Source organism: Trametes versicolor, assembly GCF_000271585.1.
Source record: "Trametes versicolor FP-101664 SS1 unplaced genomic scaffold TRAVEscaffold_9, whole genome shotgun sequence".
Classification (NCBI taxonomy): domain Eukaryota; kingdom Fungi; phylum Basidiomycota; class Agaricomycetes; order Polyporales; family Polyporaceae; genus Trametes; species Trametes versicolor.
In genome coordinates this window covers 2,065,916-2,088,143 of record NW_007360329.1, presented here as the reverse complement: position 1 = coordinate 2,088,143, position 22,228 = coordinate 2,065,916, and the positions used below count along the sequence as shown (strand labels likewise).

General features: G+C 56.8%; 7 protein-coding genes across 7 annotated transcripts; 2 read left to right on the top strand and 5 right to left on the bottom strand.

Moving 5' to 3' along the window:
* Window positions 1-1,339: 1,339 nt before the first annotated feature.
* Window positions 1,340-3,444, bottom strand: TRAVEDRAFT_129854 (cytochrome P450; the record flags this gene model as incomplete). Its single annotated transcript, XM_008043380.1, has 11 exons — window positions 1,340-1,472; window positions 1,535-1,660; window positions 1,710-1,797; window positions 1,851-2,040; window positions 2,156-2,290; window positions 2,364-2,470; window positions 2,529-2,613; window positions 2,674-2,737; window positions 2,794-2,966; window positions 3,030-3,178; window positions 3,231-3,444. The coding sequence occupies 11 exons, from the start codon at window positions 3,442-3,444 to the stop codon at window positions 1,340-1,342; spliced, it is 1,464 nt and encodes a 487-aa protein (XP_008041571.1).
* A 736-nt stretch (window positions 3,445-4,180) lies between these two features.
* Window positions 4,181-5,615, bottom strand: TRAVEDRAFT_39102 (uncharacterized protein; the record flags this gene model as incomplete). Its single annotated transcript, XM_008042846.1, has 8 exons — window positions 4,181-4,313; window positions 4,373-4,544; window positions 4,605-4,684; window positions 4,742-4,935; window positions 4,995-5,055; window positions 5,105-5,195; window positions 5,260-5,385; window positions 5,438-5,615. The coding sequence occupies 8 exons, from the start codon at window positions 5,613-5,615 to the stop codon at window positions 4,181-4,183; spliced, it is 1,035 nt and encodes a 344-aa protein (XP_008041037.1).
* A 1,948-nt stretch (window positions 5,616-7,563) lies between these two features.
* Window positions 7,564-9,109, top strand: TRAVEDRAFT_39101 (glycoside hydrolase family 71 protein; the record flags this gene model as incomplete). Its single annotated transcript, XM_008042845.1, has 6 exons — window positions 7,564-7,582; window positions 7,647-8,128; window positions 8,187-8,303; window positions 8,361-8,574; window positions 8,633-8,787; window positions 8,849-9,109. 6 exons carry the CDS (start codon window positions 7,564-7,566, stop codon window positions 9,107-9,109), a joined length of 1,248 nt encoding a protein of 415 aa, XP_008041036.1.
* A 457-nt stretch (window positions 9,110-9,566) lies between these two features.
* Window positions 9,567-11,189, bottom strand: TRAVEDRAFT_50541 (uncharacterized protein; the record flags this gene model as incomplete). Its single annotated transcript, XM_008042987.1, has 1 exon — window positions 9,567-11,189. One exon carries the CDS (start codon window positions 11,187-11,189, stop codon window positions 9,567-9,569), a length of 1,623 nt encoding a protein of 540 aa, XP_008041178.1.
* A 2,571-nt stretch (window positions 11,190-13,760) lies between these two features.
* On the top strand, window positions 13,761-15,406 carry TRAVEDRAFT_30635 (uncharacterized protein). The gene is made up of 3 exons (XM_008042800.1): window positions 13,761-14,403; window positions 14,465-14,687; window positions 14,741-15,406. The coding sequence occupies exons 1-3, from the start codon at window positions 13,773-13,775 to the stop codon at window positions 15,276-15,278; spliced, it is 1,392 nt and encodes a 463-aa protein (XP_008040991.1). The 5' UTR covers window positions 13,761-13,772; the 3' UTR covers window positions 15,279-15,406.
* A 172-nt stretch (window positions 15,407-15,578) lies between these two features.
* Window positions 15,579-17,249, bottom strand: TRAVEDRAFT_171945 (alpha/beta-hydrolase; the record flags this gene model as incomplete). Its single annotated transcript, XM_008043379.1, has 5 exons — window positions 15,579-15,799; window positions 15,864-15,966; window positions 16,467-16,589; window positions 16,661-16,871; window positions 16,933-17,249. The coding sequence occupies 5 exons, from the start codon at window positions 17,247-17,249 to the stop codon at window positions 15,579-15,581; spliced, it is 975 nt and encodes a 324-aa protein (XP_008041570.1).
* A 947-nt stretch (window positions 17,250-18,196) lies between these two features.
* TRAVEDRAFT_73700 (kinase-like protein) lies at window positions 18,197-21,451 on the bottom strand (the record flags this gene model as incomplete). The annotated part of the gene is made up of 9 exons (XM_008043378.1): window positions 18,197-19,651; window positions 19,719-19,785; window positions 19,836-19,906; window positions 19,964-20,086; window positions 20,150-20,500; window positions 20,561-20,650; window positions 20,702-21,151; window positions 21,208-21,306; window positions 21,365-21,451. 9 exons carry the CDS (start codon window positions 21,449-21,451, stop codon window positions 18,530-18,532), a joined length of 2,460 nt encoding a protein of 819 aa, XP_008041569.1. The 3' UTR covers window positions 18,197-18,529.
* Between the last annotated feature and the right edge of the window lie 777 nt (window positions 21,452-22,228).

The window sequence follows — 22,228 nt, the reverse complement described above, 5'->3', positions numbered from 1 at the left end:
CGGGGGAGGCGAGTTTGCAGCGATAGGATCCATAAGCTCTGGCGAGCTGGTGACCGTGTTCGCGTCGACCGACTCGGGCTTGTCCGTAAGGACGCTGGGGGTTCCGACGAGAGTCATGTCATCCGATGGCGTGGGCGATACCTCGTTGTCGCAGAGGTGTTCGACCTCACGGATGACCTGCATGAAGTAAGCAGAGTGATGGACAGAAAGTGCGAGGCTGACATACCAAATTGCCGCTCTCGTCGAACTCCATCCGAACGTGTACGTCCACACTGGTCGGTATGTCCTTGATGTCCTCGACCATGATGGGTTGCATAGCACACTTCTCCGACTAGTCCCGACGTCAGACTCGGCTGACAGCGAAATGAGATGGATGGAGACTTACAGTGAGCCCAACCTTCTTGTCGGAAGGACTCGCCATCTTGGGGCTGGCGAAGGCGAAGATGTTCTTGAAGGGCATTGCGACGGAGAAACTGGAGGCGGCTGGCAAGTTGTCTTGGGGGTGCTCGAGGGCTGCGCCGAAGAAGCTGGCGTGTCGCGCTGGAGAAGCTGGGGAACCCGACGAGTTGCGCTGCGAGAGCTTGAACAGGCTTGCGTGTCGCACGTGAGGAGCTTGTGCGTTACGACGCGGAGAGAGCTTGATCAGGCTGGCTAGTCGTGCCGGCTGGCGAGTTGCGCCGGAGGAGCTGGCGGACTACGCTGGAAGCACCACAGGAGGTTGGCGTGCAGCACGTAGGTACCCGGTCTGTTGCACCGCGGGGAGAGCTTGAGCAAAGAAGCGGGGTGCGCCTGGGGAGCTGCAGGAGCTGGCGGGTTGCGCTGGACGGGCTTGCGTAGGCTGGTGGGTTACAGGGGAGGGGCTGTGGTGGGCGGGTGTGTTGCGCTTGAGTGACTTGTGTAGCTTGAGTTGGGGCTAGGAGTGGTGGTGGACGACAAGATCACGGAAAGCACGAGGGCTCCTCCTATACCAGACGAGGCTGACAAGGGGAGGCTGGCGAGGCTGGCATCTTCTTGTGCAAACCGCAATGACAATCACCTGCGCATAGGAAAATTACGATCGGGCCTTCTCCGCATGGGCGCGGCCTCTCAGACAGTCCTGACTGGCAGTAGTGTCAGACGTTCACACGACGAGGCCGCTCATTGAGACTGGAAAACGTGAGCGCAAGAAAAGAAACTACATTGCCTTAGAACAGGTCACTACACCGTGCACTGACCGACTCGCGTGCGAATCTGTGCCAGTTTTGCATCGGACCGGACTGTAAATTTACACTCGAATGGCTCCGGATAGCTGTCCGGATAGGTCAATGCCCCGACTTACAGTGGCGCAAGATGAGTATACTTACCTCACCAATCCCTTCGTGAACTTCGGCTTCAACTCCGCGCCCTCCGGCAGGCTGATATCGAACATGGCCAGAATCGTGGCGATGAGGATAAACACGGAATTCTCCGCCAGGTACCTCCCCGGACATATACTGCATGTGTTTGGAGTGCCATGAAATTATATTCCGGACGTTCAGGATGTGTTTGCACTTACCGGCGAGCGAAGCCGAACGCCCAGACAGCAGGGTCGGGTGGCAAGTCATCGCCATCCGGAACGAGAAACCGTTCAGGAGCGAACGCGTACGGGTCGTACGGCCCATGCGGTGCGAATGCGATTGCCCTGCGGTCTTCCTCAGACACGACAAAGAAATCTCCGGAGATGACGAGACGCATACCAGACGTTCGGGACCAGTATAGTCCCTTTGGGAATGTAGAATCCTTCGTAGACGTCATCTTTTGCGAGAGTGCGAGCAAAGCCTGCAAGTCGTTATCACATGGAGTGTAAATGAGGCGCACACTTCATGACGCACCGAGGGGCACGGCGGGGTGCCATCGCAGCGTCTCTTTGATTACTGCATCGACGTAGGGGAGGCCGGCACGGTCGTCGATCCTGGGCATGCGCTCTGTGCCTACGACCCGATCAAGCTCGACCTGAACTTTCCGCAGCGTCTCTGGATGCAGAGCCATCGCCATGATGCATGTCAGTACTGTGGAGTATGTCTGCATAGAGTGTCAGATAACAAGATAAGTAATAGCGATGCACGAGGTTCGCGTTACCGTCTCGCCACCGGCTGTAAGGCAAAATAGAATGAATACATGCTGAATTCCAATGAACGCGTGGTGAATGCATGAATGTACCTCCGAAGAGTGCCCCCGAAGTCCACTTGATCTGATGTTTTAGGGTGGGACTGTCACCGCCTTCCCGGCTCAGCAAGTCCTGCGTAAGAGAAGGAGGTGCGATCCCGGCGTCCTATAAAGAGAAGCGAGGTTGCGAAGCGACATCAGCGACCAACGGCATCAGCGACGAACTCAACGAGCCACACCATTTCGCGCATGACCTGTTCGAATGGTTTGTTGATGAACTGCTCGATCATCTTTCTGCCTCTGCTTGCGAACTTCTGAAAAGGCATCCATGAAGGCAGGTATTTCACTGCCATGACATTAGATCAACTTGGATCGTGGACTGATGTTGCGAGATCGAGACTTACTACAAGGGATAAGGTCACAAAGAAACGCTCCGGGAACAGTCGCCTGACTGATCATTTCCATGGTGTCTTCTGCGTGCGTTATATACTGAAGTCGGGGATACGTTAGATCTGACGGCCCAATCGTACTCGTGATGCTGCCTCTCACCTCGCTATCGGCAGTATTCACGGATAACCCGTAGGTGATTGTCATGATAAGGCGAGCCGAGGCGCTGTGGATATAATTCGTCGAAGTGGCGCTTGATCGCGGTACTTGTGGTAGACCTACAGTCTGACATGTCCGAAGAAATCCTCCGGGCTCTCGACCAGAGCCTGGCATAGCAGCGCCGCGAGGTCCTCTTGAATGGGATAGTAGCGTTTTACGGCACCAGCGCTCAACGCAACGTGTGCAAGTCGTCTGTGTGCCTTCCACTCATCGCCGTAAGACAGCAAGGCCATGCTCTACGACAAGAAGTGCAAAGTCTAGTCACCCTCGGACTTGAAGAGGATGGTGTCTGTACGCACCTGACCAAGGTCCATGAGCTCGCCTACGACCGTGAAAGACGGTCGATCCGAATAGATAGCGCCTCTCTTTTCAAAGAGCTGCGTAATGGCCTGGAGCGAGTTCAGGACCAGTATGCGGTTCCCCAGTCCGTGAAAGTAGACGAGGTCCCCTGGATACCAGTTCGTCACTGCGAGCCTTTGAGTGATAATTGAACGTCATACCATACACGTTCTTGTCCTCCGTGAGCTTGTACCATGCGCCGGAGGAGGGGACCTCTAGAATGTTTCCGACAAGAATGTTGCCCGGCGGCCCAGGGGGATAGCGATGCCTCTTCGTTGACAACCGGCAATTCCATACGATGAACAAGCCCAGTGATAAAGCGACGATGATTTCAGGAGCCCCAAAGGACGAAGTGAAGAAATTATCTTGGGGCATATCAAATCAACAAAATAGACGGAGAGCTGTCGCAGCGTGTTTCGGGGAGTGTTGTATGGGAAGGATGCTGGCGAAGCTGGCAGTTCTTCAAGCAGTCGGGTGAGAAAGATAAGCTGTCAGCCATGTACGTCAACGTGATGCCTTACCACGAAAAGGGTTCAAAGCATGTTAAATTCGGAGGATTCTGCGTAGAAATCAAGGCGCAGGCCGTCGAACTTACATGGGCAGATTGAACTCTCCATCGGGACATCCGGCGCAGTGGTAATGTGACCGGTTGAGAGTGGATTCTCAACAGACAGTACCTGGATGTCGCCGTGGAGAAATTGATCACTTACCTTGATAGATTGGGCTTCTCAAAAACAACAAATGGGCCTCACAGATCAGACGGGTCGTTGGCAACCGGCACAACAGCAAGGATCGGAAACCGGGTCATCAACTGCGGTGAACTTCGGTTAGTACCTTCTTCGACTTCCTCTCCACTTCATCCGAGTTTGGCTGCGATCGTCTCCCCGACCGGAGCGGGCGGTAGCAGTGTGGAGTATCGGCATATACGGCTGCTATTACTGCGTTTCTACAACGCCGACAAGCGTCCTGCTTGAAATATTATCCTCACGTCCACTTGGTGAGACTCAATCAGCTCACATCTCCTGTCTAACGCCTTTCTGTTCGCAGCTGGACGCCCTGCACATGGATTTCGGCATTATTTCCTTGAGCTGCGTCGGCAAGTGGCAAGCAACTAAGAACTTCCTGGCGATGCTGTGGGACATCCAAGGAGCCAAACGATCCCGGCGCGGAAGTCCCTGTCAAACTTCTGCGCAAGCTGACTCGTAGGAAAGCCTAGATGAAACCCATGTGGCACCCCAGGGTACCTACTCAGACGTTCAGTCCAGGACCTAGATAGCGTATGCGAAGCCTGATAGACACGTACTCGTCGATCTTGACCGCCACACCGGATTCCTGCAGTATATTTCCGTAGACGAGGGCCTCGTCTCGCAATGGATCTCTCCCACAAACCTGCATGTATGCAGGCGGGAGATCGGTGAACGATGGTTGGAGGAGAACCGAGAGCTCCGGATCGGTCGGAGCCGCGCGTAGCTTCTCTGCGAATTTGTTTCCATCTTAGAAAACCGATTGCGGCGGTGATAATCACTTTGGCTTACCAAAGTAGTCGCGCATATGGCCCTCGTTCAGAATACGCGGGTCGTAGTTGGTGGCGTATGAAGTGAGTTTGTCCGCGTATCTATGTCGGTAAACATGTCAGCCCTGGGCGTAGCTATTGCATGTACATCAAACTCACTGTTCCGGGACGGCATCGGGGTGAAGGAGAACTGGGATCTGGAGAGCCTGGCCAGTGATCGGACAGTTCACAAAGAAAGGGTCGATCTTGGCGCGATGGGCTATAACTGCCGGGAAGTTTGCGCCCGCAGATTGTCCACCGATCAGTAGACCTTTGGCGGGATCTGCACGTATGCTCTTCGCATTCTGGATGGCCTGAAGACACGTTCCAGTTTGAGTCGACGCTGCGCCACTACGAAGAGAAAACGTCTTACCCATTTGACGGCCGCGTACGCATCGTTGAGGCTTGTAGGGAAGGGATGCTCGGGTGCCAATCTTGGGATGGCGTAAGACTTAGAATTCTCAGATGGAGGGGGGGACTTGCCTGTATTCCACGTTTGCGATTACGATCTGCAGGTCAACCGCAAGGATCCGCATGTAATAGTCGTCCATCTCAACGTCGCCGAAAACAAAGCCTTCCACGGCATCGATTTCGCGTTACCGATCACGTTTTTGTCTCACGAAAGGAAAGTAACTCACCTCCGCCATGGGTCCAGACAAACAACGGGAAACTAGCGTCATGGGGTGAAGAGGGGTGATACGTGCGGACGAGTATGACGCCGCCGTCGACGGGAACACTGTGGTCTGTGGCGATGTATGCATCATCTGCAACACTGTTAAACGCACTAGCAGAAATATGTAAACAAAGAGTACACACCTGGGGGCAGCTGAGCTCGCTGAACGCTGCGGAAACCCTCGGTAAAGAGGGTGTTGAACCGAACTCGCGCCGCGGGCAAGTTCTCGGTGTATGTCTTGGGCGCTGTAGGGAGCTTCGAGAGTAGAGAGGACAGCTCGGGGTCGAGGCATGCACCAAAGAAATCGACGTTCTCCATCATGAATGGTGTCTGGCAGCACTGCAAAACGCCCACCGTGGTATCAAAGGTCAAAAGATGAAGGAGGTACAGGACTCAGAGCTCGAATCATGTACTCTGTCTCGGTGGCGCCCATCATTGTGGGCGCATGGGAAACCGCGCCGCCCAAGGATCCGACCACGTACCTCTCTCTCTCTCTACCTCCATAGCGCGGGCGTGCGAAAACATGCCAGTGCTGCCATGCCAATTAGATGGTTTCGATATGTCGTGGGCTTGCTACCAGATCTAGTACAGCCCTTGCACACGGAATCTGCAGGTGGTCCACACGAGGACCACGACGCTCGCCCTGTTGAAGGCTACGCTCTTCGATATTGAGTCGATGACACCTATCACATCGTGTGATGGTTATGGACCGCGCCGAGTCTCCTATCACGACCAAGATAAGAACGTATGAGCATACTCTGAATAGCTACGTTGGTTAGTATACTTGACTAAGAGTACTCACCTCATACTCTGCCCGACATGCATTTAGAGAATGCTCTTAAGTACTGTAGTAGTAGCTGACAGACATCGTGTCTGAATTGCGCTGGAGCTTTTCCTAGATTTGCGAGAGGCATCAGAGAGAGCGGAGCGGTCTGAGTCTTCTCTAGGTAGTGGAAATGAAGGATGCAGCCTGAGATTCATGGAACACACAACCTCGAGCTCCGAGCGAACCACTGCCGGCGAACTTCAACGAAATGTCGATGCTGGAGACGTCTGATCCCCCGGAAACCCCAACCACAGGAGTGCTCGGGGTACGGATGCCGTTATGCGGCGGATAAGCGCCGGCTGTTCGTTGCCAAAACTCATGCCACTAGCCCACCACCTTGCCACCACACCACCTTGCCACCATCCGCCGGCAATGGTGTGAGTAAGTACTGACAGTCGTGCAGTGACGCCACATTACCACAAGGCGACAGATCCACCAGTTCACAAACCCGACCCAATGCAGTTGATGTTGGATATGTCTGACATATTCGCAGAATGTTCAGGCCCACTACCAGCCAATACCAGTAAATGGACCGGTCAAAGATAGAGGCTACATGGCGATACCTACTTGCCAGCTGCTAGAGTCTGTCTCTGATACTCACGTCGTTGATTTGTGACAGGTTCGCCAGGCTTGCTCTCCTGGCATAGTATGGCCCGGAACGGAAGGACGCTACGGTCAGTCCATATCCCAATCCTGAACTTGTCAGCATTGCCAGCCTCTGGGAGATATGCAGCGACGACACGGTTCTCTTCATTCTCACCCTGTCTCACTTCTACGGTCGCCCTTCCTCCTCTTCATTGCTGTCTGGCTACAGCTTTATAATCTCTTTCTTGCTCTGAACTTCGCTTTCCTTCGCTCTGAATCATGGCTGTTCAACACTCTTCTCTCTCCCGCTCTGGTCAGCAGGGGGGTCTTACCCTCCGGAGGTTTGCCTTCCTCTCCCTGATATTTTCGACCCACTTCAACGTTGTCTCTGGCGACGGCCTGATGGAGGAGATCCTGGACGACATGGAGCATGCACTCGGGATCGGCAGCATGACCTCTTCAAGCTCTGTATCTGCCTCGCATTCCATGTCTGCCTCCACCTCGACGTCTGCGTCTGCGTCGTTGTCTGCCTCTGCTTCCTCTACCACGATAACATCTAGGTCAACACTGCCGTTTACCTCCACATCGATGACTACTTCTACGTCGATCTCGGCTTCAAGCTCGGTTTCTGGACTGTCTTCGGTGGTGAATGCCGCTTCTGCGCCTGCGGAACTGGTGCCCTCAAGCGTTGTCGCGCTACTGCCCTCAACGGTGATCTCTATCATCGCTTCAGCCACGGCTTCTGTCATTCCGACGGTACCCCAAGGCGTGGCGGGAACCAACACCACCAGTAGCAACAGCACGCCACCCCGCGCGGTCTTTGCTCACGTCATCGTGGGCAACACGTACAACTACACCATGAGCACTTGGGCGAACGGTACGTCGTGACCTTTGATGCGATCGCGGCGCTCGGAAACTAACGCATATACTCATCATTCCAGACATCGCGCTCGCGGCATCAAAAGGCATCGACGCATTTGCGCTCAACGTCGGGAGCGACTCCTGGGAGCCCGGCCAGATCGCAAACGCCTACGCCGCCGCCGGCCAGTACAACGCGAAGATCAACACCACCGTCTCCACGAACTCTACGAACACCACCGCTTCGATAAGTTCACCGTTCAAGCTGTTCCTCTCCTTCGACATGTCGTCGCTGCCGTGCTCAGCCGCCGGGGACGTGCAGCCGCTGCAGACGTACATCAAGACGTACGCGAACAACACGAGCCAGATGACGTACAACGGGCGCATGCTCGTGTCGACGTTCGCGGGCGAGTCGTGCACGTTCAATAGCAGCAGCCTGAACGGCGCGTGGGTCAACGCGCTGAAGCCCGCGAACAGCTCACTGCCGGCCGTGTGGTTCGTGCCGTCGTTCTTCGTCGATCCGCAGACGTTCAAGAACTTGACGGTCATCGACGGGATGTTCCACGTGAGTGCCCCCGCCTTCTGCTTGTGTTTGTGAAGGGATGATCTGACACAGTATGCAGTGGAACTCGGCGTGGCCGATGGGCAACAACAACATCACCTTCGCGCCCGACGCCTCCTACATCGCCAACCTCGGGAATCGCACGTACATGGCTGCTGCTTCGCCATGGTTCTTCGCGGTACGCCCTCTACCCCATTCTCAGTGACCGAGATTCCTGACCCGGCGCGATATCTAGCACTACGGCGTGAACACGTACAACAAGAACTTCATCTACCGCGGCGACGACTGGCTCTTCGCGCAGCGCTGGGAGATGCTCGTCCAGAACCGCACCAGCGTCGCGCTCGCCGAGGTCCTCACCTGGAACGACTTCGGCGAGTCGCACTACCTCGGGCCCATCGAGGGCATCCAGCCCATGTCCCAGGGCTGGGTGAACGGCTATGATCACACAGGTGCGCTCCCCACCCATTCGCACAGCAGAAGCGTAGCACTGACGAGGGCGCGCCATAGGCTGGTTCGACCTCATGAAGTACTACATCGCCGCGTACAAGACCGGGACGTACCCCGCGATCGCGAAGGACCGCGTCTTCCTCTGGGGCCGCCTCGCGCCCGCGAACGCGACGGCGCCCGCCGACTCCGTCGGCAAGCCCACCAATTGGCAATGGGTGCGTCACTCTCCTCCCATTCGTCTTCTCTCGCGCTGCTTTGCTGACTTCGCGCGACTAGACGCAAGACTACCTGTGGGCGGTGGCGCTGCTCACCGCGCCCGCGAATGTGACGCTCTCGTGCGGCAGCACGTCGCAGACGACGCTCGTGCCCGCGGGGCTCGCGAAGCTCAAGCTCAAGCTGTCCGCGAACTGCGCGGTGAAGGCGGTCGTCGCGCGCAGCGGGAAGACTGCGCTGAGCTTCGCGCCTGCGGGATTCACATTCAACACCCATCCGTCATCGTACAACTTCAACGCGTTTGTGGCAGCGTCGCCCGCGTGATCTGTACAAAGTAGTAGTACACTGGACATGGAAATTTGATGTTGTTACAGAGTGTCAGCGACGCCGCGCGTGGCACATTTTATACATCCCATACGAACCCGGCGTGGTGCATGATATATGATACGCGAGCATCGCAGCTGCCCCATTCGTATCGCAGCCCTATAGTACAACGAAATCAGCTGCCGCGTGGAGGACTAGCTTCGCTCTCATCTTCTCAAGATCTCTCGCTTCACGATGTCACTGCAATAACTGAGCGCTGTCACGAGTCGCTCAACGGAAATCGCAGCATGCACTCTTACCTCTCGACGGACGACCGAAAAACAAGATGCATAGCATAGTGCCACTAACTACGCGCTGAGTGGTCAGCGCGCGTACCGCTCGAATCCAAGACCTGCCTAACGCCATAGCTGGGAGATAGTTAGAAACCGCCTACAACAGGCCACGGTAGACGCACCTCTCAAAGTCTGCTAGACACATGACATGCCAAACACCGACTATGCTCGAACACATAATTCGAAGACTGGAGCATCGAACCCAGGAACGTCCCCGCGATATATGGCTCCGCGGTCTCCTCCGAATCCGCCTCCACAACGACGACGTGCTCGATCTCCCGTCGCGGTACGTCGGCCTCCGGAGGGGCGCGAGGACCGCGCGCAGGGTCCGCAGTGACCTCTTCCAGGCAAAGCATCAGCGTGCTGAGCTCCGGGAGGAGCTCCGTGTGCTTGTACAGAGCTGTGACGACCGCCTCCGCTTTCCACAGGCTCCCGATTGCAAGCGTAAGAAGCAGCGGGAACCCGGAGAGCACGGCCGCCCAATCCACGTCGAACAAGAGAATGCGCGGCGCGATGTGTAGCTCCAGGTGAACGAGACCCGCCGGGGGCATGAGTCGTGGGAGTTCCATCAACGAGAGCGAGACGGTGTCCGTGAGGAGATCACCACAGTCTGGGAGCACGATGGCCCATTCGGCGGGATCGTCTGGCCCAACCGCGCCATCTCCCCAGTAGCCTGATAGCGCGAGCGGGCCGTCAACTGTATGACCTGCGAACAGGCGCAGCGCATGCGTGGGGTGGAACATCGGTAGGGTCTCGTCGAAGTTATCAGGCAGGATGGCGAAGAGGACGCCCGCGACGTCGGGCTCCCACATCGCGTCCCGGACCCTGGCGACGATCGTGAGGTGCGCCTCGGCGGGAATGGTGACGTACTGCAGAAAGAGCTTGAAGTCCTCGATGGTCTCGCTCACTTCGAGCTCGCGCAGGCATGGCAGTGTGACGGTGGCCATGCTGACGTCTTCAAACGCCATGCACGGTGGTAGCGCATCATGCAGAACCAGATATTCGAGCCCGGGTAGCGCGGCGATGGTGGATAAGAGGTCATATTGCCAATGGTCTTCTTCGGCATGTATCGCGTGCCAGATCTGAGTGAGCTCCAGGCGCGTAACTCCGCGGGGCATCGGGGCTAAGGGCCGTGGCAGCACTTGGATAGCGTACAACGAGCGAAGGGATGGAAACGCATCTGGATCGAGTGGGAATATTGGCGCCTGAGCGGTCAGGCAGTGAAGTGTCAGGGATACCATCGCGCTTGAAACGCTCTCCAAACGCCTGCATATATCATCAAGTTGATCGGGGGAGAATTGGATGGCCAAGGATTGTAGACGGCCGGCATGAGGGCGGAGCGTCTCCAGGACTTGGCCGGGATCCACGGCGTGGAGGTCCAGGGAGAGGTCGAGGCGCAAGCCACCGGAGCGGGGCAACAGTGTCTTCAACACCTCAGCGCTGCATCGCTGGTCAAATACGAGGGTCGACCACAACCCTGGAGACGAGCAGATGACCTCGTACCAGTGGCGACACACGAGCATGACGCGCGTCCAGGGTAGCGGAGAGGCTGTTTCGCGCAGAATGACGAACACTGCGACGAGCAACTCTGCGGGGAGCGAGTTTATTGGAGCCATCGGTTCGGGTGCCTTGTGCGTATGGTGCTCAGGCAGGTAGACAGTGAACGACTTGATGTTCGCGAAAGCCGGATTTTTCCCTTGGAGGGGAAGTGGTGGGAGGGTTGGGAAGTGTCCCGACTGCGCTGTCATGCTATCAGTAGAGAAATCCAGCAACCAAACATGGGGCACTAGAGGTAAATAACTCTCACGCCGGTAGTACCCTCGCCGTGGGTGTCATCGCGGAGTCCCACAACCCTAACCTCTTCCGTGGTTGCCATCGTTTGGCCAACTGCTTCGCCCTACCGTATCTTGAGCAGCAAGTTGTTTTTCTCGTATAATGACGAGGATTAGAGTAGGAGGGGGGGAGAGAAAGAAGGGGCTAGACGAATCCGGCGAGAAATCTGCAAGTACTTAAGGGAGCGCTCTTTGAATTTGGTTGACAGCGACATGTCGGCGTGCAATGAAGAAGTGCATAAAACGCATCATTGTTGACGTCAGAAGTATATTTTACAACAAACGGGGACGCCAACTTACCGGAGACAGAGGTCAGGGAACATGTCGAAGCCGACACGGCTATTTCCCAGCGGCTACCAGATGTCGATAGCTCTTATATTGAAAATGCGCACAGGGAGGCATCACGTCGGTCACGAAGGCTGCAAAGCCTGATGTTTGAAATGTACCGCGATACCGAGACATGACCATGCTTGAAGGAAGGATAAGACATAGTGTACATGGCCGGCGTACAAACTGGATTTAGGGAATGTGATCAGCTTACTAGAACTTGACTGACCAACTTACTTACCCGCACACAAGCGTATCCTGATGGAACAGTGCACCAATTTATTTCAGACGCATGATGGCCGTCGAGAAAGGGAGTCGTACTCACCTCAGACTGACATCGTTCAGTGGGTGAAAGTAAGTGAACAAACGCTCCGAGCGCTTCTGTGCGCCACAACAGTCGTCGATCCCCCGGGAACTCCAATAGAGTGAAGGGGTTTCCGGGGGATCGAAACCACCATGAACACGATCACGGGCACTCGGGAACCGCGCGTATACCCGTCGCGTCGTCCGCGGGATCCGGGGGAGGCTTGACATACGACATGTACACATCCTGCTACGAACTCCCGATCGCCTTCTAGTGCTTCTCTTCCCTCGTCTTCCATACTCTCTCGGCCTATCGTTCCATATTTCCTGATTCCGGTTCACAATCCCCTTTTTATCACCCTACTGACGTCGAAACCAGAGGTGCGTGGAAAGTCTCAGAGCCGGTAGGGTTGTCACCGCCGCGTCGGAGTCGTGGACGCTATCTCCCGCTGCCCTTAGGGATGACGAGCGACTGCAAAAACATGACGCGTCGCGGACGCAATGACTTCGCGCCGAATACACTTCGATCGCGAGATCGACGCGCCGCACCGATGACAGAAGTACTGCAGATTCGACCCGTCGATGACATCAGATCTTCTATTCGGACATGTGTAGACGTGTTTTTAGCCTGCAGCGAAGCTCCGCGAGGGTCCCGATCACATATCCCAGGATTTAAAGACAAGGGCCCACCTTCGACTTGACTGTCTCCCCCTTCCCTTCAAACCACGAGCTGCATCTGTTCGACTGCCCGCGTCCTTCGTATCGTTTGCTGCATCGCTCGACGCTCGTATCGAATTCCCTGCATTCCTCGACATTCGACCTCTACCGTTCGCTCGCAAATGCGACTCGCGAACTTCGCATGAAGCCCAGCGCGTAGATACAGTAGATCTAGAACTGCTGGGTGTCCCCGCTCATTAAAGCATCAGTATGTACCTTCCTCGGTTGAGGCACCCCCAATCGAACCTCCTCTCGCAGGTGCCATAGATGTCCACCAGCCGTTTCAAGTTTGGTCCCGGTGTGTCAGTTCATCATCCTGCCGCCTCAGGCTCCTGATCACTGGCCCCCAATTGTGCGTTTTCACTCAGCTCTTTCCCTCACCTCCGTTCAATCTTCTCCATTACGCAACGCTGGCGGCTCGGAGCACGCAACACCGAGTCACGGGCGTCTGACCGTTGCGGCGGTCAGTAGCCATGTGCTGAGGGCGCCTATTATAAATGGTCTCCGGGCCCAGGCGCGACTCGTCCCGACTTTGCCAAGTTCACTTTCCTTGCTTCGACCACCTTCAACGATGCCCAGTCTATCGCGACATACGATCTCTCAACACGATGTGAGGAATTGCGGACGATACTTGAGTATCGAGTCTCCGCGAAATCTGGCGAACGTTCGTGCATTTTCTCTTTCCAAAGATAAACGTGCGAAGCCGAGACATACGGACCGCTGAGACGGATGACCATAAGCAGCACTTATGCCGCCGCGCCGGCGGGTTAAACTGACGTCAGTCTAGACTCGTTCTCCTGCGCACTCGGTGCGCCCGGTGCCGCGCGCTGTCCTGCCTATATAACATCCCCGACACAGCCGTTGAGCTTAATAAACATACCACCGTCCAAACTCCCTCATCGCTTTCTACTTACCATTCAAATGACCACTACCTCGTCCTCATCGCGGTACATTCCGCATGGACCTTCTCACACAGACCTCAAGAGCATTCGCCATCACATCCACGATGCGCTGTTGGAGAACGTGCAGCGGGTGCACAGACACCCGTCTTCCAACCCGAAGGTGTACTACGGCAGCGCAGGTGAGTCTACTATCCACCTCTAGATTGCTTTCCCCCTCAACGAGATCGCCCGATTCGCAGGAGAGATCATCATGGACATGCGAGCCTTTGCCGCCCTTCAGAACCACACCTCTCCCGAGACACCTACATCCTCCCTCATCGCGATCCCATTCCACGAACCACGCCACGCAAACCACATATCTTACCTCGAGACAAGTATCGGCCCCGCCACCCTCGTCCTCGTCCGCCAACTACGCCTCCGCCAGAGCCCCGAATCGACCGCACATAAACACGCCCGCCGTGGCAAGCTCGACTCCGAGATCCTCGAAGAGCTCGAGCTACAAGAAACCTGGCGCGGCGCCGCCGACCTCATCGAGAACGCCGTAGAGCTCGCGACGGGGGAGGAGCTCGACGATGATGGCTGCGACGTGCTCTACGGGCGCGCCGGGCTGGTGTACGCGCTGCTGTTGCTTCGTTCCGAGCTGCTTGTCACGGTGAGCTACCTCGCTCACGCCGGCAAGCCTGGGGACAAGGTTGTGCGCGCAGTCGAAGCGCTGTGCTCAGACGAGAATATCCAGGCGCTCGTCGATGACATCATCAAGCGCGGCGAGCTCGGCGCCGTGCGCTATGCCCAGGAGCTGGAGGCGGACGAACGAGGCAAGGCACCGCCGCTCATGTGGAAGTGGCATGGCTCGTGGTATCTGGGCGCCGCACACGGCGTAGGTGTGTTCAAACGTCTATTTTGAAAGAGTGAGCCCAACTGAGCATCGTCATCTCTGCACAGCGGGTATCCTGCACGTCATTCTGCATGCGCCGTCGAATGCTCTTGAACCTCACTGGCCTAAGATCCTCTCTACCATCGAATGGCTGCTTGCCATCCAAGATCCTTTGGGTAACTGGCCTTCGAAGGCAAGCCTACACATGACCTACATCTGCGGCGGCGCTGCTGCACAACCTGACTCGAAGAGACTCGGGGTAGACGAAGAGCACGATGACGCGCTCGTGCAGTAGGTCCCTTTAACTTGTTCGTCCAGACCACCGCCTCACACGTTTCTCGTAGGTGGTGCCACGGCGCGCCCGGCTTCTTGATGCTTTTCTCCGTGTTCCTCAGGCGCGCAACCTTCTCGCCCGAAGCATGTCCTCTCCCAGATACCCTCCGCACGTCAATCGTCGCAGCCATGACGCGCGCCGGCGACCTCGTATACTCGCGCGGTCTCCTCCGCAAGGGCGTCGGCCTCTGCCACGGCGTCGCTGGGAGCGTCTATGCCCTCCTCGCCGTCTCCGACGCGCTCGACACGCCCACCTACCCCCACAACTCGCAAGAACTCCAACACGACGCGCAACACCACCACTGGCTCCTGCGTGCCGCGCATCTCGCGGACCTGGCGACGGGGTACCAGAGCCTGACGCAGAAGGGCCAGATGTTGGTGCCCGAGCGTCCGTACAGCCTGTACGAGGGCATCGCGGGCATGTGCTGCGCGTGGTCCGAGGTGCTCATGCGGCTGCCGAACGGGGGCGCGAGCGGGAATGGGCGGCCGGAATCGGAGAGGTGGAGGGGCGGGATGCCGGGGTTCAACGATATCGAGCTGCTCGCATAAGTGGTCAAGTTTGGGTGATTAGAGTGTACGAGTATTTCCTTATTCCGTCATTATGTTGTTTGGCCAATGCTGATCGTGTATAGTAGTATGCTGTGTAGTTCTGTACAATAGACTGTAGCGTTAACCCCTCCTCTGCATCTAATGTGTGCGGAAATATGCGAGCTTTTACGACGAAACCATCGTTGTGTGTATCGGTGAGCAAGCCAGGCTTCAGATCTTCAGAGATTTGCGTGTACGCTTTGATGACGGTCGATAGTATGTTCTTGAAGCTACCATACACATGGGGCGCGATCGTCTTCATCACCATCCTCGGGTCTCTAGCCACCGACGAAGTGCAGAGTTCATCTCCTCCGCGCACTCGAGTTGAACCCAATGTCCGCTCTCCACTTCGCAGTACTCGACGTCCGATCCGCCGTACTTTCCCATGCTGTCCCTCGCGGCCCCAGGAGTACATACAATGTCTTTCAGTGCGAGGAAGACGAGGGAGGGCGACTGTAACTTCCACGACTCCTTTGGGATCTCTGATGGGAAGGCGATGTTATGAGCAACTGCGGCCGCGGCGGTAGGAGGAAATGTGCCACTTACTGAGGCTGTCGTCCAAATTGACGTTTTCCACGTTCACTCTGTACCAGTTCAGGGCAGACTGGATCCCGTTCTCCAGGAGATTATCGCGCAGCGCAGTATACTCCTATCCACAGGGATCTCGTGAGTGTATGGTCAGAACTGCCCAGAAGTTTTGCTCTGACCTGATCGGTAAGGTAGGACGGACGTCCGAGCTGCAGATCACCCTCAACAGGACCCGGGCAACTCCACCAGATGTTTGTCTCGAAGTTGCATAAATCACCTTCCAAAAAAGGCAAGTGGCCCTGTCTAGGTTTGCATAATTTACGGCTGTGCGGCCTCTAAGCGCCCGTTAGACGCCGATAGCCCTGTCTCGTGTTGCATATTTGAGGGCTCGTCGCGGCCCAAAAAATAGCGCCAGCTGGAAAACTATCTCAAAGCCTGTGAAAAGACTTGTAGCTGATGAAATACGCTCTTCAGAAGGTGTTTGGGACGTTTTCAGCCTTCGAAAGCCTCGCAAAGCTCGGAATAAGCGCTCACGTGCACGTGACTAGCCCTGTCTCCCGAAGCATAATCCGGGCCAAAAGTTAGCATAAATGAGGCCCTATTTGGGGGGTCCGGCTAGACAAACCCTCGCAGGAGTTGCCCGGGTCCTCCCTCAACGCATTCCGCTGTCTTCCCCCGGACCGCTATGTGCTCCATCCAATCTTCTGGCCTTTCCGGATACATGAGCTGGAGGAAGCTGTCGACCTGAACGAGACGACGCGTTATCAAGCTCGTGCCTCATGGTCTCGAAAGTGCAGACTTCGAGATCGACGTACGTTCCGCTGGATGACGCTGTGCGCATCTTCTTTCAAGAAGAACTCCCAGTACGAGTAAGATTCGTATCCGAGCTTCGCCTTCGAGTACGCCATGAGCGCCTCGAGTTCGAAATGGAACGTCACGGGCTCGCTGAACGGAACGGCGATCCATGTATACCCCAGGAACGACTCTGGGTACATTACGGCCAGGCGCGACAACAGCGGGGATCCCCTGCATCCAGAGCAGATCAGCTGTGCATATCATGCAGACACATATTCGAACGAATGCGAACCAATCGTGCGAGATGCCAACCACTTTTTGCACGCCTTCGGCGGCGAGGATGTCCATTACGTCGCGCGCCATGGCGTTCATCCGGAAGGCGTTGAAATCGAGCGGCTTTGCAGTACCTCCGGCCCCCAACAGGTCAGGCGCCAGGATACCATACCCCAGTGGCTGGAAGTAGGCGACCTGTTTGTGCCAGTCGTACGCAGTGGACGGAAAGCCGTGCACGAAGAGCAGGGTGGGCTTGCCCTGGGCAGGAGGAGAGTGGTAATACCGGTATGTGAAACCTCGTTGGACAGCCACTTCCTTGTATAGCGCAGGATCCATGCTGAGTTTCGAATGGCCTGAGGGGAAGGGGAACTTCCTTGTAATGCGAGACCACTCTTTATAAGAGCATCCTCTATGCTCAACATGAGGTAAAAGCGGTCTGCCATACACCCGCAGTCGGATTAACGTCAGATGACCATCGCAGCCTCGTGTAGGAGGTCGAAGAACTGGACTTCAAGACCGCAGCGTGGAGCGTACTTGAAACGGTCTTGGAGGGCCGGGGTAGGAACACGATCGATAGGTGCCTCGAGGGCGTGGATTTTCGATGGTGATCAGATACGCGGGCCCGAGGATGTGCAGGATTTTGACTATGCAGCCCAGTGAATTGGAACTGCCGCATCTCCCGTGGATTGAGTTTGTAAGGACTCAGGCTCGAGTGTTATGTCCGAGCGCACAAGCACAAGAAAGCAAAAACACATCTATTTCAGGCGAAGGGGAAAGCAAGAACAAGTCCGAGAGCACAAGTCCGAAAGTGAGAACGTATAGTAAGACAGCAGTGTTTTTTCGCTTTAGTATGTATGACCTTTTTTCGGAGTTTGTGAGGCGAGTGCCAGATAAGCCCAGAGAGATCTAGGGGTACGTATCGTAGGAGAGCAAGATAGAGCGAAGTATCCCAGAGAAAGCGTATAGTAAAGCTATAGTAAGCGACAGTGTTTTTGTGCTTTCGTAGTTTTGACCTTTTTTCGGGAGTTTAGTATGGGAATTGTCCAAGAGCGAGTCTGTCCGAGAGCAAGAGAGAAGATGGAGCGAAAGGGAGAGCAGCAGAAGAAAAAGGCACCACCCAGCGCCAGAAGTGAAAGTGAAAGATCAAGTCGAAACCAGCGAGAGTATGTCGCAACCAGCGAAAGCGAAGCACGAAAAATAGTCCAAAAACCAAGGCGCAGCGCAGCTGAGCATATCAGAGCATGGCGGTGCAAGTCAGAGCCGAAGTCGCAGTAGTCAGCAGTCTCGAGAGCAGTTGCCGCGCGAAGAGCGTGGGCGGCGAGCTGCAAGTTGTCGTCGAGAGCGAGAGCGTGACCAGTAAGCGGCATCGGAGATCGACTCGAGGGTCCCACAGTGCGAGGGGCCCAGCAATGGTGATCCGACCAGAGAGGCCCGTCTTGCCAGGGCGTGCGTTTGCGTGCGCGTATCCATCCATCCCCATCCTCCTCTCTCCTTCTATCACCGGCTTGATTCGCCAGCTGGACCGCAACAGCAGCCGTGTTATGCCATAAAGGCAAGGTGGAAGTCATCGTCAGTCTCCTCAGGAGAGAAGACCGCGACACAGACTCAGCAGAGCTTTACGCTCCACCGTGGCTCGAGCGGGGAACGGCCCACGGGCAGCGTTCCCGCGCTTTCGGCGCAAGGTCAACAAGGCTCGGCGTCCTCGACTCGGGTAAGCGCGGGCGGGAGGAAGGAGCGGCCCACGGGCTGCGCTCCTTCGCGCTTGGTGCGAGGTCGAGAGTGCTTTGCGTTGTTGACCGAGACGCGCGCGAGCGGGGAACGACCCATGGGCATCGTTCCCGCGCATTGGGTGCGAGCGCACTCCGCGTCCATGATCCGGACTTGGAGTGCTCAGGCGTCGTCGCGCGCGTACTTTCAGACGTCCGCGTGTCGAAGGGGGAGTCGACACGCGTCACATCCGTCATCATCAGCGAGTGGGTGGGAGCCGCCGCGAGGCGCGCGGCGGGCCACTCGCCGATGAGCAGGCTATCGGCGGCCAGCTTGAGGGCGTCCCAGGAAGGGGCTACAAGGTCGTAGCCCCTCTGGGCATACCTCACGCGGGGGGCGTCCCGGGGAGGGGCATCCATATTGGCGACAGCGTTCAGGGCATTCCGCGCGGGGGCGGGGTGCACAGCGGGGGCAGCGGGCGTGTCCACGTTGACAACGCCGGCCGCATGCGGGGTCTCCAGAGCGGGACGGGTATCTTCGACGACGAACGGCGAATCCAGGTCCACGGAGCGGACGCGCCGACCGAGGGGCGGTCGGGCGTCTGGCCCTGCCGGAGCAGGACGCATACACGGTCGCGGCCGGTCTGACGGGGACATGCAGACCGGGGCAGTTGTATAGCTCGGACGTGTAGTGGATAAGGTCGAAGATGCTGGAGAGCGCGCAGAGGCGGGCGGCGTGGGGCGCACGAGAGTGCGGCCGCTGTGCGAGGGCGGTGCGAAGAATGCGGGGAACGCTGGGGATGCAGGGAGCGCGCGGGGCGCGAAGTATGCCGCGAGGGAGGGCGGCAACGGGGCGGCTGGCTGGGGGTAGGCCGATAGCATGGGAGATGTGAGGGTTGTGGATGTCTTGCGCGAGCGCTTGGTAGAGGGCTTGCGAGTCTGCAGGTTTGGCGAGATCCATTGGTACCACGGGTGCGGGACGTCTCCCTCCGGGTAATGGGTGCCAAACTTGACTCCCAGAGCTTCCTTTGACTGTGAGAAGCTCGTATGTTTAGCAAGCATATTCGTGGTAGCGTAATCAGCCCAAACAAAGACGCACTGGTTTAACACCTTCGGCCAGCCTGATGGGCCGAGGCTGTTGGCGTTGCGAGAGCTGGTTCCAGTCGCTATACAATCGCGTCAGATATGTGGAGGTATGATACAAACAAAAACGTACATCGAGGCGAACCAAGGGTGCTCCTTGATCTGCTCAATAGAAGGCCTTCTTGATGGCTCCTTCTCCAGCATCTAGACACGATGTTCAAGTTAGTGTCGACAAAAAGTGAATCTTGGAAGCAGACTGACCATGTAAAGCAGATCATGCGCATCTACATCTACATCTTCATTCACCTCCACCACTCCAATCCGGACACGCGTCGCAATAGTTCTCTGGTCGCGGTCAACGTCACCGTCGATCCCGAACGGAAGCTAAGACCCCATGGCCTATATCAGCATCTTCTCTCGCCGGCTGAGCAGAGGAATCAGACGCACCCTGCCGTTCAGCATCTCAAAGAACACAACACCCATGCTCCAAACATCCGAAGGGTAAGAATACGCCTCGCCCGTGCTGGCCTCCGGGGCCATGTACGGGAACGTCCCGCAAAAGCGGCGGGTCGCGTCGATCGCCTCGCCGGTCGCCTCATCGTGCGGCATGAACACGTAGTCAGGGTGTTCCCAGTACGACTGCAGGCGCCACGGCTGGTCCGCGGGCGCCTGGCCGTACATGCGCGTGAGGCCGAAGTCGGCGAGCACAAGCTCGTTGTCGGTCGTGATCAGGACGTTCTGCGGCTTGATGTCCCGGTGCATGATGCGCCGGCTGTGCAGCTCTCCCAGAGCCAGGATCTAGGGATAAACGTGAGCGCGTGAGCGACGGCAGTGGAGGAGAGAAGAGTGGGGACGTACGAGCTGCGCGCAGTATTTACGCGCCTGATCGACATCGAGCTTGTTGACATTGTAGATGCGGGAGGTGAGGTCACCTCCAGGGTAGAAGTCCTGTCAAGGTTTGTCAGCCACCATCCGAACACGAACGCAGTGAACACGCACCGAAAGAAGGTAAAAGTAATCTTCGTCTTCGAAGCTAGCCCGCAGCTGCGCAAAGAAGTGGTTGCCCGCCAGGGTCTTGCACGTGTCCTGTTCCTGGAACGCGAACGGGTACTCGCGAATGTTGAGCGCGGCCTTCCTGGTCACTTTGAGCGCATACAGCCGTCCATCGACGATGTACTGCACGAGCAGCACAGTGCCTTGACCGCCCTTACCGAGGACCTTCATGACGCGGAAGTCCTCGGTGCGGAGCGTGGGCGGCGGAGACGCAGCGGCGACGCGTGCGAGGGCGGCGCGCTTGAGGTCTGCGACGGGGAGCGCCTGCGAGAACGCGGGGAGGAGGGGGGAGGCTGGCTTAGGAAGCCGCGGGGACACGGTCTTCTCCACGAGCGTGGACGTCGTGGAGAGCCCCTGCGGCGCCTCTTCCTTGTAGTGATCGACATTGCATGCCATCTGCGAACAGTGGTGAGCAGGGGTAAGGTGCAAGAGCATATAGACAGAAGGCGTACCATCTCGCCAGCCTCATTGAACACCATCTTGATGTGGACCTCCTCGTCCGCGGGACGGTTCACGCAGACCTCGGCGATGAGCTGGATGGCCTCGATTTTCTATCGCGGGGTGCGGTTGAGCGAACAACAGAGTAGAGTACTGGTTAAGGGGACTCACCACTGAATCTGAGGACTCCGCCGCGGGGACTGCGGCAGGCTGGCGGGCGGCCTTTTTGCCTTTGAAAAGGCCGAGGAAGTTCTTCATGACCGGGGATGAGGGTCGAAGAATCGGTGAAGTAGGGTTGTGAATAGGTTGTGAATTGAAAGCGTCAAGAACGGCTAGAGCGTCGAGAGCGTCGAAAGCGTTGAATTCGATGAATGTGTAGAATAGTCTGGGTGGGCAGTGGTGGTGGAAAGGAAAGATGGGGGAACTGGCTGGCAATGCGCCGTGCAAGTCCTGACCGGTGTCGAGATCGGGACTGGGAGGCTAACCGTTCGGGTTGACACACTCTATACTTTGCACGCCCTATCAAGGTGGAGGCTGACATTTCTGTCAGCGTTGCGCACCTCGCTATGCGGCCATGAGCTATGCCGAGAATTTGGGTACTCGCCGCGAGCTGTAGTTCTGAGATCGAGTGGGTTAGAACATCCATTAGCCAAGACACCGGTGTCAGCGTGCGCGGAGAAGCGCGACCTATGACGTCTGGTTCTTTATACCGGGTCCGCGTCCTGCAATCTCGGAAGTTGATAGTTCCCCAGGAGGCTGTAACGAGCAACGGCTGGTCGCGGTAATGAGAGCATACTGCGTGCGCGGCACCAATGCGCATCGTGGTCGGTACCCTTACGTCTATGGCACACCGTGTTAGTGTTTTGAAGCGATGCTTGACTTTCCGTTCACTCACCTGAACACAAAGCGCCCGCGAAACCTTGCTCAAGACAGAGCATTGTTGAAGCCGCGAACGCGCCGTGGCCGCTGAAGGGGAGACTCAGTCAGGACTACTGACATAGCAAACCTCTAGCGCCTGGTCTCGCAAACACTTGT